The 15,264-nt window shown below is 37.5% G+C and overlaps 1 protein-coding gene across 1 annotated transcript in view; it reads right to left on the bottom strand.

Annotated features, from left to right (window-relative positions):
- Positions 1 to 5,290: 5,290 nt before the first annotated feature.
- Positions 5,291 to 15,264, bottom strand: part of Tmc (Transmembrane channel-like) — a 142,551-nt gene continuing 132,577 nt past the window's right edge. Inside the window, exons 12-15 of the mRNA XM_069832300.1 lie at positions 15,256 to 15,264; positions 12,102 to 12,698; positions 9,582 to 9,831; positions 5,291 to 8,534 (exon numbers count right to left, since the gene is read on the bottom strand). The exon at positions 15,256 to 15,264 is cut by the window's right edge and continues 119 nt beyond it. Of these exons, the coding sequence (XP_069688401.1) occupies positions 8,005 to 8,534; positions 9,582 to 9,831; positions 12,102 to 12,698; positions 15,256 to 15,264 (1,386 nt within the window). The 3' untranslated portion in view covers positions 5,291 to 8,004. The remainder of the gene's footprint in view (positions 8,535 to 9,581; positions 9,832 to 12,101; positions 12,699 to 15,255) is intronic.

Genomic DNA, 15,264 nt, shown 5'->3' with positions numbered 1-15,264 from the left:
TAACCCAGGCTATTGTATGGATGATGATGATGATGATGATGATGATGATGATGATGACGAGGATATGTGAATTAATGAGTCCGAGGTCCAACTCCGAAAGTTACCCAGCAATTCTGCTTCAATTGGTTGAGAGAAAATCCAGGAAAAAACCCCCAACCAGGTACCGTAACTTGTCTCAACCAGGATTTGAACCCGGGCCCGCTCCTTCCACGTGCTAACCATTAGTCCACAGTGGTGGATGGTCCGAAGACTTACACTGCATCTTGAAGCTTATTGTGCTTACCATTCCTGTTCTATGATGATAATGGCACGTGAATAAATGATGGCGAAATGAGTCTGAGATCAAACGTCGAAAGTTACCCAGCAATTCCGATTCAATTAGTTCAGCAAAACCTCGAAAAAACCCCAATCAGGTAGAGACCTAACTTGGATTTGAGCCCAGGCCCGCTGGTTTCACAGTCAGACTTGCTAACAGTTACTCTACAGCCGCGGACAAACAGTGCTATGTTAGTGCTTGTTACCTATTGTAAATAAAAGTATTTTTAATTGAAATTGGAAATTTCTTTATCATTAAAATTGGGTGTTCATTTGTTAGTACCTACGTCACATTAACAGCAAGTGCATATAGTACATTACCCATCGTATAAGGGGATAAGAAATTAAAACTATACTACAACTCAGCAAAGAAAAAACCTAATATCAACAAACACGGCAGTAAAAACAGTAAAAATGTATTACTCCGCTAAAATACTGAAGTGATTTGTTGTACAGACCAGAAACAAAATCTGGGCCACCTGAATTTGTTTCTGGATCTGTAAAATCACAGCACACGAAGTAGCACATGCATCCTGTATAGTCTGGTTTAATGACACGATATGGTGTGTTCAGAACAGACCTATACTACAAATCACCCAAGAAAAAACCTAATGTCACAAACACGGCACTAAAAATGTATTACCTATTCCCCTAAGTACTGAACGTGATTTTTTGTGCAATCACAGCGCACAAATTAGTACATGCAACCTTTATAGTGTATAATTGATTAACTAGTGGACTTACTCGTGTTAATTATGTAAGATTTATGTAAGATTTAGCCGCACAAATCTTACATAATTAACATGAGTAAGTCTACTAGTTAATCAATTAATTATACTGAAGTGTTAAAAGTAGTGTACGCAAGATTCAAAATGGCTTTATAGTGTAGTTTAATGACACGATATGGTGTGTTCTGAACAGACCTATACTACAAATCACCCAAGAAAAAACCTAATGTCACAAACACGGCAGTAAAAATGTATTACCTACTCCGCTAAGTACTGAACGTGATTTTTTGTACAATCACAGCGCACAAATTAGTACATGCAACCTTTATAGTGTAGTTTAATGACACGATATGGTGTGTTCAGAACTGACACTAGGTTGTTTTAAAATATTGTTCCTAGCCTTGAAAATCATTCTGAGTTACTTCTTAATAATGTTTTCCACTCTTGTTTTTAACAATAAATGAAGGAACAGGCACAACATTCATTTAGTGATTTTATTAGGGAAGATGTATTTCTAGACGTTCTAACTTCTATAAAAGTAGTTCTCAATATACAAACCTTTGACTTCTTTTCTTTGATTCCTTAATATCTAGTAAATTAACTGGGACTACTTTTTGTGTACTATGTCACCATTAGCCAATCATAACAATAATATAAACTTAGATACTGTGTCGTGTCCCGCCTTTTTGTTTATAGTAAATTTTTACTTGGCTGGTTTCTTGTATAGGCCTATATTTGGAAACTGGAAATATGCTATAAAATGGGGCAAATTTGCCCATAAAATATTAGACCAAGATATCGGCCCTATTTTTGACTTTCGTTATGGAAAATAGTTCATTTCAGAGGAAATATGAAGTAGGTACACCATGCGATATACCCTTCAAAGTCTTCCCTAAAAAACCTTACCTCTCTCCAAGCAAAAACTGAAATGATGTTCCTGTAATAAAAGCAATTATGAATCTTTTTTAAATATAATGCGCATTACATCCTTACTACATTTTCCAGCAACAGTTTGAGCAGGCCTTGGGTTCGTTTTTCACCAGGGAAGCTAAGATTTTTCGCTTCTATAAACCGTATCAGCATCCGTGTTCTTTGTGTCTGTTTTTTACCAAGTGAACTAAATTAATGGCATTTAGCATGGGTAGAGTGCAGAAATTAATGCAAATGTACGGTACGGTATATATTTGCTTACTTATGCAGTGGCACTAGAGTTCTCATAGAACCTTGGCCTCCTTACATAAATCATTCCAAACTCCTCTATTTTGCGCTTGCATATTTTTATTGAATGTATAACTTTGCTGATCATGTCTTTAAACTCAAATAAAGGTAACAGTACTTCCCTATGTACAATGAGGGACATAGGTGATAGTTGAGCAGCTCGAGTTTTTTCTAAGTCAAAGAATGTCACACTGTGCAGGCTCTGAGATGAAAGTTTTCAATCATGTTGAGCAGGTATTCGCTTCGCTTTTCTGTTTAAATATTACATATCTAGGCTGAGAAGAAATTGATACTATAGCTCTTATGAACCTAGAGCTATAGTATCATCCTTTATTATCAAGCTTTCTCACTTCTGCACCTTTAATGGAATTGCGTTGGCCTACTATTTGTACAATACGCGCAATTTTACTAGTTCTAGATTGCATTCAAACAGCAAAACGAATGTATTGCAACACTCGCCCTATTTCATGTAATCCTCAATCCTCCTATCTTTCAAAGCTGCAAATCTGTCGATGATGTGAACAGTATATCTCTAAGGGGCAAATAATGAAAATCTTTCCTGTGATGTAGCATTACAAGTGAAAGTCTGAAATTTTTTCAAACAGGAAAGTTTCTTTCAACGGAAGAATTTTCTAAGTTATGTTATACAACTTCTGTATTTTCTTAGTACTTTTTAAAAAACAAAAATCAAGTGGTATTACAGAATTTTTTTGCAATACTATAATATTTGTTTCACCTTAATTTTATATCTTATATTGTTTCACTTTTTTGTTGCAATACTATACCTACTCAATGTCCCACGCCATGGTGTCGCGGTCTAAGGCATCTTGTCTAGGACTCGCGTTACGGAATGCGTGCTGGTTCGAGTGCTTGTGGGGGAGAAATTTTCTCATGAAATTTCGGCCATTGTATGGGACTGGTGCCCACCCAGCATCGTGATGCACTTGGGGAGCTACGATAGGTAGTGAAATCCGGTTGCGAATACCAGCTATAATGGCTGGGAGGATCATCGTGCTAACCACACGATACCTCCATTCTGGTTGGATGATCGTCCACCTCTGCTTCGGCATGTGGGCGTGAGGCCAGCAGCCGGCTGGTCGGTCTAGGCCCTTCACGGGCTGTAGCGCCACGGATTATTATTATACCTACTCAATTTCTTTCGAAAGCCATAATTTAGTGTCCATGCATTTGACTATATAGGCTATTATGTTTTTATATTATTATTTATAGTATTCCATTTGACTTTCTTCAATATGTATTTGCTCCAAAGGATTGAATTCAGGATACTAATATTTTTTATTACTTAAACTGGTTCACAGTTTAAATTTTGTTTCTATTAATAACTTATCTATGTTGTTTGTAGATTTAAATTATATTTTCTTAAATGTACCTCAAAACTTCAACTTCCTTATTATGTCTCATAACAACGTCACTAGTACCACAACACAAGAGGGCTGTGAGGAAGCTATGCAAGTAATGCGAACAGAACACTTTTATTTTTCTGTTATTTTTATTTGCAGAGTAATCACTACAGTTGTGGAGTTTCAAATTGGTTTTGTTAGAGAATCAGACTCAGAATGAAAATGTATTTATTTCCATTGCCCTCAACATCATAAAAATGGAGATGAAGAGGTCCATATTTTACAGAAATGACAATGAACCAAATTGTGACTGATACATGGGAATATTGTTCCATTTTCGAGTTGCCAGTCAAAATGCTGAGGGTGACGATGACGAAGCTGGTAGGCTGGGAAGCAGGATCCGAAGGGGTCTGTACATAGTGCATAGTAATACAAAATCTGTCCACCCTTACGTTAAATTTACTTTTTATTACTTTCTATTACAATTCTTGTTCCTTGCATCATATATTAGAAACATAGTCAACATTTATATATGCACTGGTATAAAAATTAGAATAAACAGAAGCCAGTAGGATACAAATGCACATTTCTTACGATCCTTTTCTTAAGTCACGTTTATATTCTTAATCATGAATTTTCTAGAATGATAATCTGTGTTCAAATTTTTTTTTAATGTTTAAGAACGTGGCTCAGAATGGAAATATTAGCTCCATAAAAATGAAATAACATTCACTAATTGTTTCTGTGTTTTGTTTTCGGACATGTAGAGTGCACAGAAACAGGTACCCTCTTCTAGAGAAATGAAGAAGTTTAGAAATCACAGTCCCATAACATCCAGTTTTTATTTGTTCTCGTATTTTTCCTGTTATTATGGCTCTGGTCTGTAACAAATATTTGATCCCAAATGCATCCTTTTTGTCATATAACTAGACTGAGGATTTATATGCACTAAAAACAGCCAAAATATGCATCTAAATATGCACTAAGAATATAAAAATAAGCTGACTACGAAACTCTTCAGTGCACTTTTAATGAGAGATTCGGATAAATTCTAACTATACTTTTACTTTTAAAAAATCCTGACGAAAAACATCAAAATCATTTCACTTGTGTTAATGCAACTGCTTTTGACGTGACGTAGTTTAAGTGACAGTAAACTATAAGCAGGGGCACTGTGAAACGCTGAATAAAATACATCAGAGCCAGTAAATAAAACTACTGTAATTCGTGAAAAAGGCCATTATTGAAATATGCAAATTATTAAAAAAAGTTGGCACCAGTACCGGTATTTAAATATGCAAAATGTGAAGAAAAAGTTTGAATTTAAACATGGAAATCACTTAAAAAAAATTGGTAATAAAAACTCAGATCAAAATACATCATCCTTTAGTCTTAGTTATGTACTCTTGCTGAAAATGTGGTAAATATATTTTACACATTTCTTCTTATTGTGTTAGTATGTAAAGAACCTAAGCATTGCAAATGTGCGACACACATCTTCATTCTTCACAGCTGAGCAGCCATGCCTTCCACATGATAAAACATGAAAGACAAACCCATTTTCATACTCATTTTTAATGTGTCATTGTCGAAAATAAAATAATGGAATTTCGTGACTGATTCAGCAATATTCGTAAAAAAAAAAAAATTGCCCTTAACGCAAAAAATTGACAAATTCGCAAAAAAAAAAAAAAAAAAAAAAAAACGGGAAAAATGAGCAAAATTCGCGACAAATCGTGATCTTAAAACATGTCTACAGAATGAGTCTCGTTCACACCTATACAAATTTTAACTCTCTAACTCAATGAAAAGAAATTCATGAAAATCGGGTGTCCCTAGCTATAAGGGTTTTTTTCCAGATTTTCTTTCGTGAAGGAACTCCTTTCTTCAGTTAATATAAGCCTGTCATTCAACACGAACATTCAACATCACAAGATGTAACTGGGACAAACTTAAAAAGGGGCCTCCATGTAAGATCCCCCACACTGAGTCTAGAGTTCATCTACCTCTTCAACACAGATGCAACTTTCTGCAATGACTTGAACCTCTATTTTTCTGGCATAATGTGATAGATTTTTGATTATGGTCTTCAAAGTTGATTTCCAGCTCATAGGGTGCACAATGAGCCATTTTTGCCTAAATCCTATTGTTGAAATATACATTCTTAAATCAGAAGAAGAAAAAGAAGAAGATATATTTTTGAGAGAATTTTTCAATGCTTCTTTTAGCCTCTCCTCTGCATCCTCAGCTACCAACAAGGAGTCAAGGAGATGTAGAACCCTGGTCTCCAGTTTTTCAATGGCCTTAGGCAGGAATTCCAGGCTCTTCTGCAGACAGACAAACTAGTGCCCTGCCTCCTATAGGTATTTGCTGGAACGTAAGAGCCGATTATCTGTAGTCGTCTGTTTCTGAACTGTGAATAAGCTGTTAGACCTACTTTATTTTTCTTGGGAGCTGGCTCAATCAAGCGCATAAAGAACAAACATATAGGAATGTTTGGCCATCCCCATGAGTCACTAACTCCTTGAACGTGGAGGTGACAATCATCCTTCTCACTTCAAGGAACTTTATCTTAAAAATGTGTGTAAAACGTGAAAGAAATGGCAGAATAGGGAACTAATATGCAATATTAAATTAGAATATGCATTTTTCACCAAAACTGTTGAAATATGCATAATATGCAAAATAAAATTGGTGTTGATTGATTATTCTTCATTTGAAATATACAAGTACTTTCTAAACACAATGGATGACAAAAACATGCATTTTCATGCAAATCTCCGGTCTAAATATAAGAAAAGATTAAATTTTTCAATCTGTGCAAAGACAGTCAAATTGAGGGATTAGGCTAAATTTTGCAACAGCTGATTTCCTGCATTTATTTTCATTAAGTAATGTTTCTCTCGTTTTGAATTTCTTGTATATTAAGCAATTTCATTTTGAAGTTTATTTCAATTTTAAAATTTATCAGAATGATACAAAAACTATATTTTTTTACCGATGAATTTTACTTCCCTTTTTGTCAGTGTAACTGCAACCTTTATTCCAGACACTCCACAATGTGCTGCATCCATTACAAAACGATTTTCTTGCTGAAACTTTGTATTTGTTTAATGATACTCTTCAAAAAGTGTGAAAAGCATTTATCCTATTAATTTGCCTAAATGTGCATTCCATCGTCTTAAATCCCTTTATATTCGCAGATGCCAAAGAGCAATTCTCGAAATAATGTATTGCACCAGACTACTCAATTCTGGATTATCTCCCAAATGAGAACATCTGTGGTGCCTGCAACTTGTGACAATTACATCATGTGACAGTGATTTGTCAGGCCCTGAGTCTCTGATGAAGGGTTCACCGTGTTTTACTGTAAGTCCTTCTGTGTCCCTGATGCACAGTCAATGATAGCAATATCTTCAGGGACCCAAGTAAACCACTGCATAACAATGTGACATTGATTTTCATTTTAATGTGATAACTGACTCTGTTCAGCAATTGCAGGTTCTTTAAGAGTGGCTGTAGTTTGTCTGTCTTCGAATTTGTTGAGCAAAAAATCAAATGTTTCATTGCTCATTTGGAGACACGCACGCACCTATGCATACATGTGAATGTGCGTGTTTGTGTGTAATGGAATAGGTGCATTTATAAAGCTCACTGTGCACTGTCGAGTTTAATGTCATGAACCAAATAAGAATTGATTCAATTGAATTAAGTTTTTGTATTAGATTTTCTCTCTCATGCAAATCTGGATTTAACTGTTGGACGTGAGAAAGACTGCAGTCTGCAATGTGTAGTATTTCTTGTGGACTCAAAATCTGCCATACAAAAAGTACGGAAGTTCCACAATAACAAACACTAGAAACAAAATAAAAATATTAACTAGAATAGATAAGAAAATATAATTTCCAGTGGGTACCCTCACTTGTAGGAATGCATGGAAATGAACTTGTTGACAAGACAACAAAGAAAAACAACTATCTATACTGAACTTCATTAAAACAATAGTGAAAATAACATCTGATCGAAAAAGTTGTTGTCTAGTTGCTTGCAATTGGCAATGAAGCCATTAGCAGTCTGATCGAAAAAGTAAACCGCAACAAACTGAAATAGCACAGGGTAAAATTTGGAAAAATATAGGAACATTATAGATTAAAAAAAAATAGCAGGAGCAGCTTCTCGACTGACTAGCAGAGCATTACTAGATTGTGACAACTGCTCCTTAAGTGTCCCATATGCTGTGGGATCCAGCTCCATTTCGGCCCTCTTTTTGATGATTGCGTCTGCTTCTTTGTGTTTCATTGTATTTCTTATTTTATTTTAGTTGTTTCGGAAATCGAAGCTTAAGTACAACTGCATTGTTGAATTTATTAAGTCTTTCTTTTTTAAAGGTTACCTTTATGTTGTGCTTGCGTGTCTGTAACCTCTGTTTTGGATCCCCCCGTGATCGCTTTAATGTCTGCCGACGGACTCTTCACTGGCCTGTGTACAGGCTCGGTCGTCTTGGTCGCGCGCTGGGGCTCCGCCCTCTGCTGGCTGTACTCGTCCGAGTTGCTGATGCGGATCACGGGGATGTTGTCCGACCACGCAGACGTCACGGAGTCTTCCCGCTCCTTGTTGGTGGAGCTGGAGGAGGGGGACTTGTGTCTGTGCTCGGAGCGCTTCCTGTGGTGGTGGTGTGCAGGCTTCCTCGCGCTCTCCTGCTCCACGTCGAAGGAAGTCTCTGCCATGCCGCTGCCTGACGCTTCAAACCGCGGCCGCCCCTTCACAGCGGCCTTTGCTTTGGGCTTGTCATCAGACAGCGAGTCGTGCAGCTCGATGTCTGTCCCATCTCCGTCCACGATGGGCAGACTCTCCTCGTCGGACGTCGCGGAGGACTTTCGAAGCGCCCTTTTCATTATTCTGCTCAACAGTTCTGAAACATTATCAACAAATTCAATGCTGGCATTAGCCGATAGAAAGACAGTCAGCAGCATAGCCTATTTATTTATTCTGGTGTAGTTAAGCCATCAGGCCTTTTCTTCCACACCTCCAGAACTACATATCAATATCCAGGATGAAACTGTAAACATAAACTAAACCATATGAAAATATTATAATATACAGGCTATAGTCACAGTCTACTATATACAGTCACGAAGCTTGAGTTTTGAGGGTGCTAGAAACAATAGACTGTGACGGTATTATTTTGCATTGCCTGTAATGAGGAGATATTAGCGATCCTAGTGGTGAGCTACTACCTAATGTTTGCATAATTACTACGTATTGAGCTTCGTGACTGTATATACTAGACTGTGCTATAGTCACACAAACTTAAAATGAGCAAAGCTGAACTTAATATTAAGTGCTGGTATCATAATTATGTTCTAGTTAATTAACAATACTAAGATATTAACGAACATAATCAAGAAACTTGCAATTTTAAATCTAGAGAAGAAACACAGATCAACACATCTAGCAAAACCATGGCATTAAGACAAAAATTTCCAATTTAAATTTGAATTGTGGTAATATCCGGCAATCCTCGATGTCACTAGGTAAAGAATTCTAAAGGCGAAATATTTCTACATTGTAAGAGGACGAGTATAAAGAAGTTGAAGACTCAGCTTTCCGCAATAGGTTGATTATATTATTATACATTTTTTTTTTTACATGAAAGGTCCAATTTTGGTTCACTTTAAACTGGGACGAAAAACAGCTAGTGTAAACTACTGCGAGAATGGAAACCGAAAATCAAAATCTAAGATTTGTAAGAAACTTGGGAAAGATGTGATTCTGCTCTAAGACAATGTTGGACCTTACATGGCTTTTTCCTTTTTGCTAGCCATGTGAGGTTTGACATTGTCTTAGAGCAAAATCATATCTTTCTCAAGTTTCTTACAAATCTTACATTTGATTTTCGGCTTCTACCTTTTTAATCCATTGAACGAAGAATTTGAAGGACAGAAGTTTCATATCATACCACTGCGATTGATGTCGTTCTTGATGTTCCCATTTCCTAGAGCTGCCGTGTTGTTCCTCCCATCAGCATCGTTCTCTCCCTCTTTTGCAGGCACTCCTGGCAGTGGTTTGGATGGCATCACTGGAAGAATCTTGCGCCATCTGTTGTATGGAGTGTCTGAGCCATCTGCGCCACTTCCTCCTCTTCTCCTGCGATGCACGAGTTGAAACATTTTGCGTCGTTCTTCAGTTCGCTCGCGCCGCAGTTGGATCTGTAACAACACTCCATTTTGATAACAAAGATACAGGCTACTTATATCTGTAACAAGAATCCATTTTGATAGCAAAGAGATGTGCTTGAATCTGTAACAACAATCCAATTTTGATAAAATCCATTTTTATTACAAGTGGTGTGCTTAGATATGTAACAGCAATCCATTTTGATAACAAAGAGATGAGCTTAGATCTGTAACAACACTTAATTTGATAAATAGACGAACTACTAGAACACTCCATTTTCTTTTGAGATGTGGCTAAATCTGTAACAACACCAAATTTCCACAATAAAGAGGTGCAGCTGAATCTGTAACAACACCCAATTTCCACAATAAATAGGTGCAGCTGAATCTGTAACAACACCAATTTCCACAATAAAGCGGTGCAGCTGAATCTGTAACAACATCCAATTTCCACAATAAAGAGGTGCAGCTGAATCTGTAACAACACCCAATTTCCACAATAAATAGATGCAGCTGAATCTGTAACAACACCCAATTTCCACAATAAATAGGTGCAGCTGAATCTGTAACAACACCAATTTCCACAATAAAGAGGTGCAGCTGAATCTGTAACAACATCCAATTTCCGTAGCAAAGAAGTGCAGCTGAATCTGTAATGTTACTCAATTTCGATATAAAAAGAAGCCGTTGGATCTGTAACATCACTCCACTTTCATAACAAAGAGATGCAGTTGTATCTGTGATTAAGAATGTTACTTCTACTGTAAAAGTTGTCAAAACTAAGTTCATGAAAGTGTGAAAGAAATGCTGAAGAATAAAAATTGAAATTTGAAAATAAACTTTGAATGTAATGGTGCACTATTATCATTACCTACCAGAGAACTCGGTTCAATTAATTATCATAGAATCAAAGTGGAATTTATAACGGGAGAAGACTGATTGGAGCAGATTTTTATAGGAACTTATTTTCTGTCTGTGGATATTTCACCATTTCTCTAATCATCATTAACATCCAGATCCATTTTTGTATAATATTGTTGAATCTCCCATAGTGCAGTAGAGGAAACATCTATGATGATAAAGCAAGCCAGTCTCCAGTCAATGATGATGATCAAGGTCCTTGCTAGTGGAAAAAAGAAATGTTGTGCCCAGGGATTATGATAAGCAATCATAACTTTGTTAAGACCATAAGCAATATATTTTCACTTTATTTGAAAGTAATGAAATCGTACTTATAAAAACATGCAGACATGACTTACATGCGACAGAGATTGCTTCCTGTTGCAACAGATTACCGTACAGTTTGTCGACGTCAGCAGAAGCTGAAAGTCCAGTCCTTGAACAAGACAGGAAATGCGTACACTTGCATTTTAGCACAAAGTCATACTTAGCAACAGCTGACATATAACGAAAGATACATATATTATGCAGCGTCTCTCGCGAGACATTTTAATTGGCGAATCATTCAGAACTCGGGATTTCTATTGGGTAAATCAAAAACAGAGATTCAGTCGTGAGAGTTCCTTAAATCTGTATTGTTCCAAGTGACAACAAGAAATGCCGATCTGAAATAATGGTTAAGAATCAGAAGCGTGGTGTTTAGTGAATGCAATACCGTCTTTTTATAAGATTCGCGGGTAAAATAGCGTCACTCTGTTACGTCACAAAGGACGCGGTTCCAGAACTTATAAATGGACATGAAACGTCCAAAACGCTGTCATTAGTTATTAGTCAAGACAGCGGTCATGCAGTAGCAGTCGTAACTTCCCGACGTCCAGGAAGAAGTTCAGAAAATGGCATCATCTGCGAAGAGCACCAGGTTTCGCCCTACAATCAACTGTTCAGTTCATCAGTTCAATTCTTGTACTTTATATTTAACTAGTTCATTTTGATACTTTAAAATTAACAGCAACTTTCATTCTTTTTAAATCGTTCAATTTCAATATTCAATATTCTATCTGTAATAAATTGATATCTTATTAATAAACTTATTATTAGTGAATTTCTACACTTGTGATTATTTTGAAAGCCTGAGATCACATTCTAAGTTGGAATCCCTCCTATCCATAAGCAAGTACAGTTTATAAATTATCAGAGAGTTAGGATGTATAACGCAGTGTCTAATTTGTTGTGTTGTCTTGATAGTAGATTATAACTCGCGATTATCTCAAAGATAAGTGGCACAACAATAAATTTTGGTGTCAGATATGGTATAATAAATATTGGTGTCAGATATAGTATAACAAAAATTGGTGTCAGAAATGGGCACAACAGAAAAGTACTTTGGACATATAGAAAATCACCTTGAGGTCGTTGTTGGCCTCGCGCAGCGCGCCGGTGAGCGACACCAGGTAGTAGATGACGAGGACGAGCAGCAGCAGCAGGGGGATCACGGTGCCCGGCGACGCGATGTAGTCCAGCGCACGGTGCAGCGAGCGGGGCAGCGCGTTCTGCAGGCTCTTGGTGAAGATGTGGTAGATGTGCTTGTGGCCGGAGAAGGGTCCGCAGTGTCGCGAGGGCTGCACCCACACGATGGCGTAGCCCACCGGCAGCACGCACAGGAACAGCATGATGAGCAGCAGGGCGAAGTAGAAGTTGTTGGAGCGCGAGGCGCGGAACACGACCTCATGCGGCACGTTGCAGGTGAGCACGGCCCAGGAGCGCAGGTACATGAGGATCACCAGCTTCAGCAGGTTGAGCAGCGGCAGGCCGGGCGCGAAGAACATGCCCATCCACACCATGCCCTGGTTGTTCACCAGGTGCAGGATGTTCTCCGCGATCTTGAAGTCCCCGTACTGTGGGAACTGCTTCTCCAGGTCCCAGCACCAGCAGCTGTTCATGACCCGCACGAACACGGCCCGGATGAAGTCCACGATCAGCGTGGAGCTCACAGTCACCACCTGCCAGCAAAGACAGCATGCATTGCAGTAGTAATACAGTAAACCTCATTTTTACATCTTGATTACACAACTTTTAACACTGTATCACTTCGGAATATGTATGATAAAACTTTCTTGTGTTAAATTTTAACGAACCTTATTAACATGTTTCGACCTATTTTGGGTCATCTTCAGAACTAGTCGTTCTTGGTCTTGGCGCCTCTTGTTTCCTGTGTGGGTGCGTTCGAAGTGTAGAGTCAAAGAGTGTATGTGTTTTGAAATTGAGTTGTGTGTTGAGAATATCGTTGGGGTGTGTTTTCGTGTGTCTGTATATTTCATATTGTTCTAGTGTGTTAAGTTTCTGGCTTTTTGGTTGGATGTGCAGTATTTCCATGTCTGTGTTGATGTCTCTGTGGATGTGGTTGACATTTGTGATGTGTTCTGCATATGTGGAGGTGCAACATCTTCTACATGGGACAGACAGGCAGATCATTTCAAACACGTTACAAAGAACACATCACAGCCGTAACAAAATTACAAAACACCTCCACATATGCAGAACACACCACAAATGCCAACCACACCTACAGAGACATCAACACAGACATGGAAATACTGCACATCCAACCAAAAAGCCAGAAACTCAACACACTAGAACAATATGAAATATACAGACACACGAAAACACCCCAACGACATTCTCAACACACAACTCAATTTCAAAACACACACACTCTTTGACTCTACACTAAGAAAGCACCCTCACAGGAAACAAGAGGCGCCAAGACAAACAACGACCAGTTCTGAAGATGACCCAAAATAGGTCGAAACATGTAAACAAGGTTGTTGTTGTTGTTTTCTAATGCCAGGCGTTTGACAATAAAGTCATTTGACCTCTTGCACTCCAATATTTTTCAAAGATATTATCATGACTAGCCACTGAAGCACAGATTTTGAGGTGTTCCGAATCCATTTCTTGGTTTGAGTTGCACAATGGGCAGTTAGGGGACTGATATATTCAAATTCTATGCAGGTGTTTGGCCAAACAATCATGGCCTGTTGCCAATCTAAATGCAGCTACAGACGATTTTCGTGGTAAATCGGGAATTAACTGTGGATTTTGATGATGTAAACAAGGTACATACGTTAAAATTTAACACAAGAAAGTCTCATTTATACTTTTTAGGGAGATCTGAAGAAAAAACGCATAAGTGAGAAAAACATACAACTGAAATGACATTTAGTAACATGTGAAATAGCATTTGAAGATTACATGGGGAGAATGAGTAACTTCCTAGTTAAGCCATATTTGAGTCTACAGGCACCTTGCAAGCTACTCCAGCTCTGCGATGTTGGAACTAAACATAGGAGAGGCATCACGCTGACAATATGTATGTGGTCTAACACTGTGCACAGTAGAGCGTTAAAATCGGTGGAAAAGCAGTACCAGTGTTAATATTGTGTTGTGGGTTATTTTAATATATAAAATCATACGGATGATGATTGTAGTACTTCATACACTTCCTACAAAGAGCACAGAAGTAGAACAAACAATATTGTGGGTATGGGCTGTAGATCACATTCAATGTGAGTATTATTGCCAACTCTTATTCTTCCAGCTGTTGTTGTTTAAATTAGTGCTGTTGATCGATCAATATTTTGTATCTTGAATTTTCCCCTTTTTACTGTCATCCCAACTGTTTTCTTTGCAACTGCATGTCATGGATTACATTTCCTCGTTTCAAAAGACTTCGGTAAACTCCAAAATCGTTACAATAGTGGCATTCTCCTCTCACTAATACACCTGACTTCCCATTTTGAAGAAAATTCTCTTAGAGGGAGCTAAGTTGAAAATGCTCCTTTCCTTCCAGCTGTTAACAGGAACACCATATCCTAGCTTCTTAACAGTTCCTTCTTCTACATAAATTCCGATGTATTCAGAAGAATCAGTGATCGTATTTATTTTCCTTATTCTTTTTCTAACCTACCAAAGACCCTACCTGACGGAAAAACATGAGGCATACCAAGTGGCAGATCTCACAGTCAGTACACTACTGGAATATGCAAAAAATAAACACTGGTTATAGAGAATATTGGAAAAGTCGCTTGGCATTTAGAGGATATTGGAAAAGTAACTATTTTTCAGATGAACTTTTTCACTATATGTAGAGCTCTCTTGAACATTCTTCATATATATAGGTCAATAGAGTGCATTAATCCTTACTATGAAGAGATAAAAAATAATTTTGGTGAAAAAGTGGATTTAGAGGGTTTTGGAACTGTGCGCCTCATATGTTTGCCGGAAAGATTATTCAGCAGAAGCAATGCATCAAAATACATGTCATCCATGTATATAGTGTAGCTTCATTTCAGTTTCATCGTTCAAGTTTGGCAAGTATAATACATAACATTTCTAAAATTTTTAAATAGTAAAATAAAATAACAAGGTCGATGCTTCTGAGGAAATTAATTGAAATGGATGAGTTAATTAGTTTATGTTTCAAGGATTTTATTTTGTTACTTAATCCACCAAAGTACTACAGCATTCACGTACCAATTTGTTGTCAATACAACCTACCAGGTCCAT

The sequence above is a fragment of the Periplaneta americana genome, chromosome 8 (assembly GCF_040183065.1).
Source record: "Periplaneta americana isolate PAMFEO1 chromosome 8, P.americana_PAMFEO1_priV1, whole genome shotgun sequence".
Classification (NCBI taxonomy): Eukaryota; Metazoa; Arthropoda; class Insecta; order Blattodea; family Blattidae; genus Periplaneta; species Periplaneta americana.
This window is presented reverse-complemented; position numbering and strand designations above follow the sequence as displayed.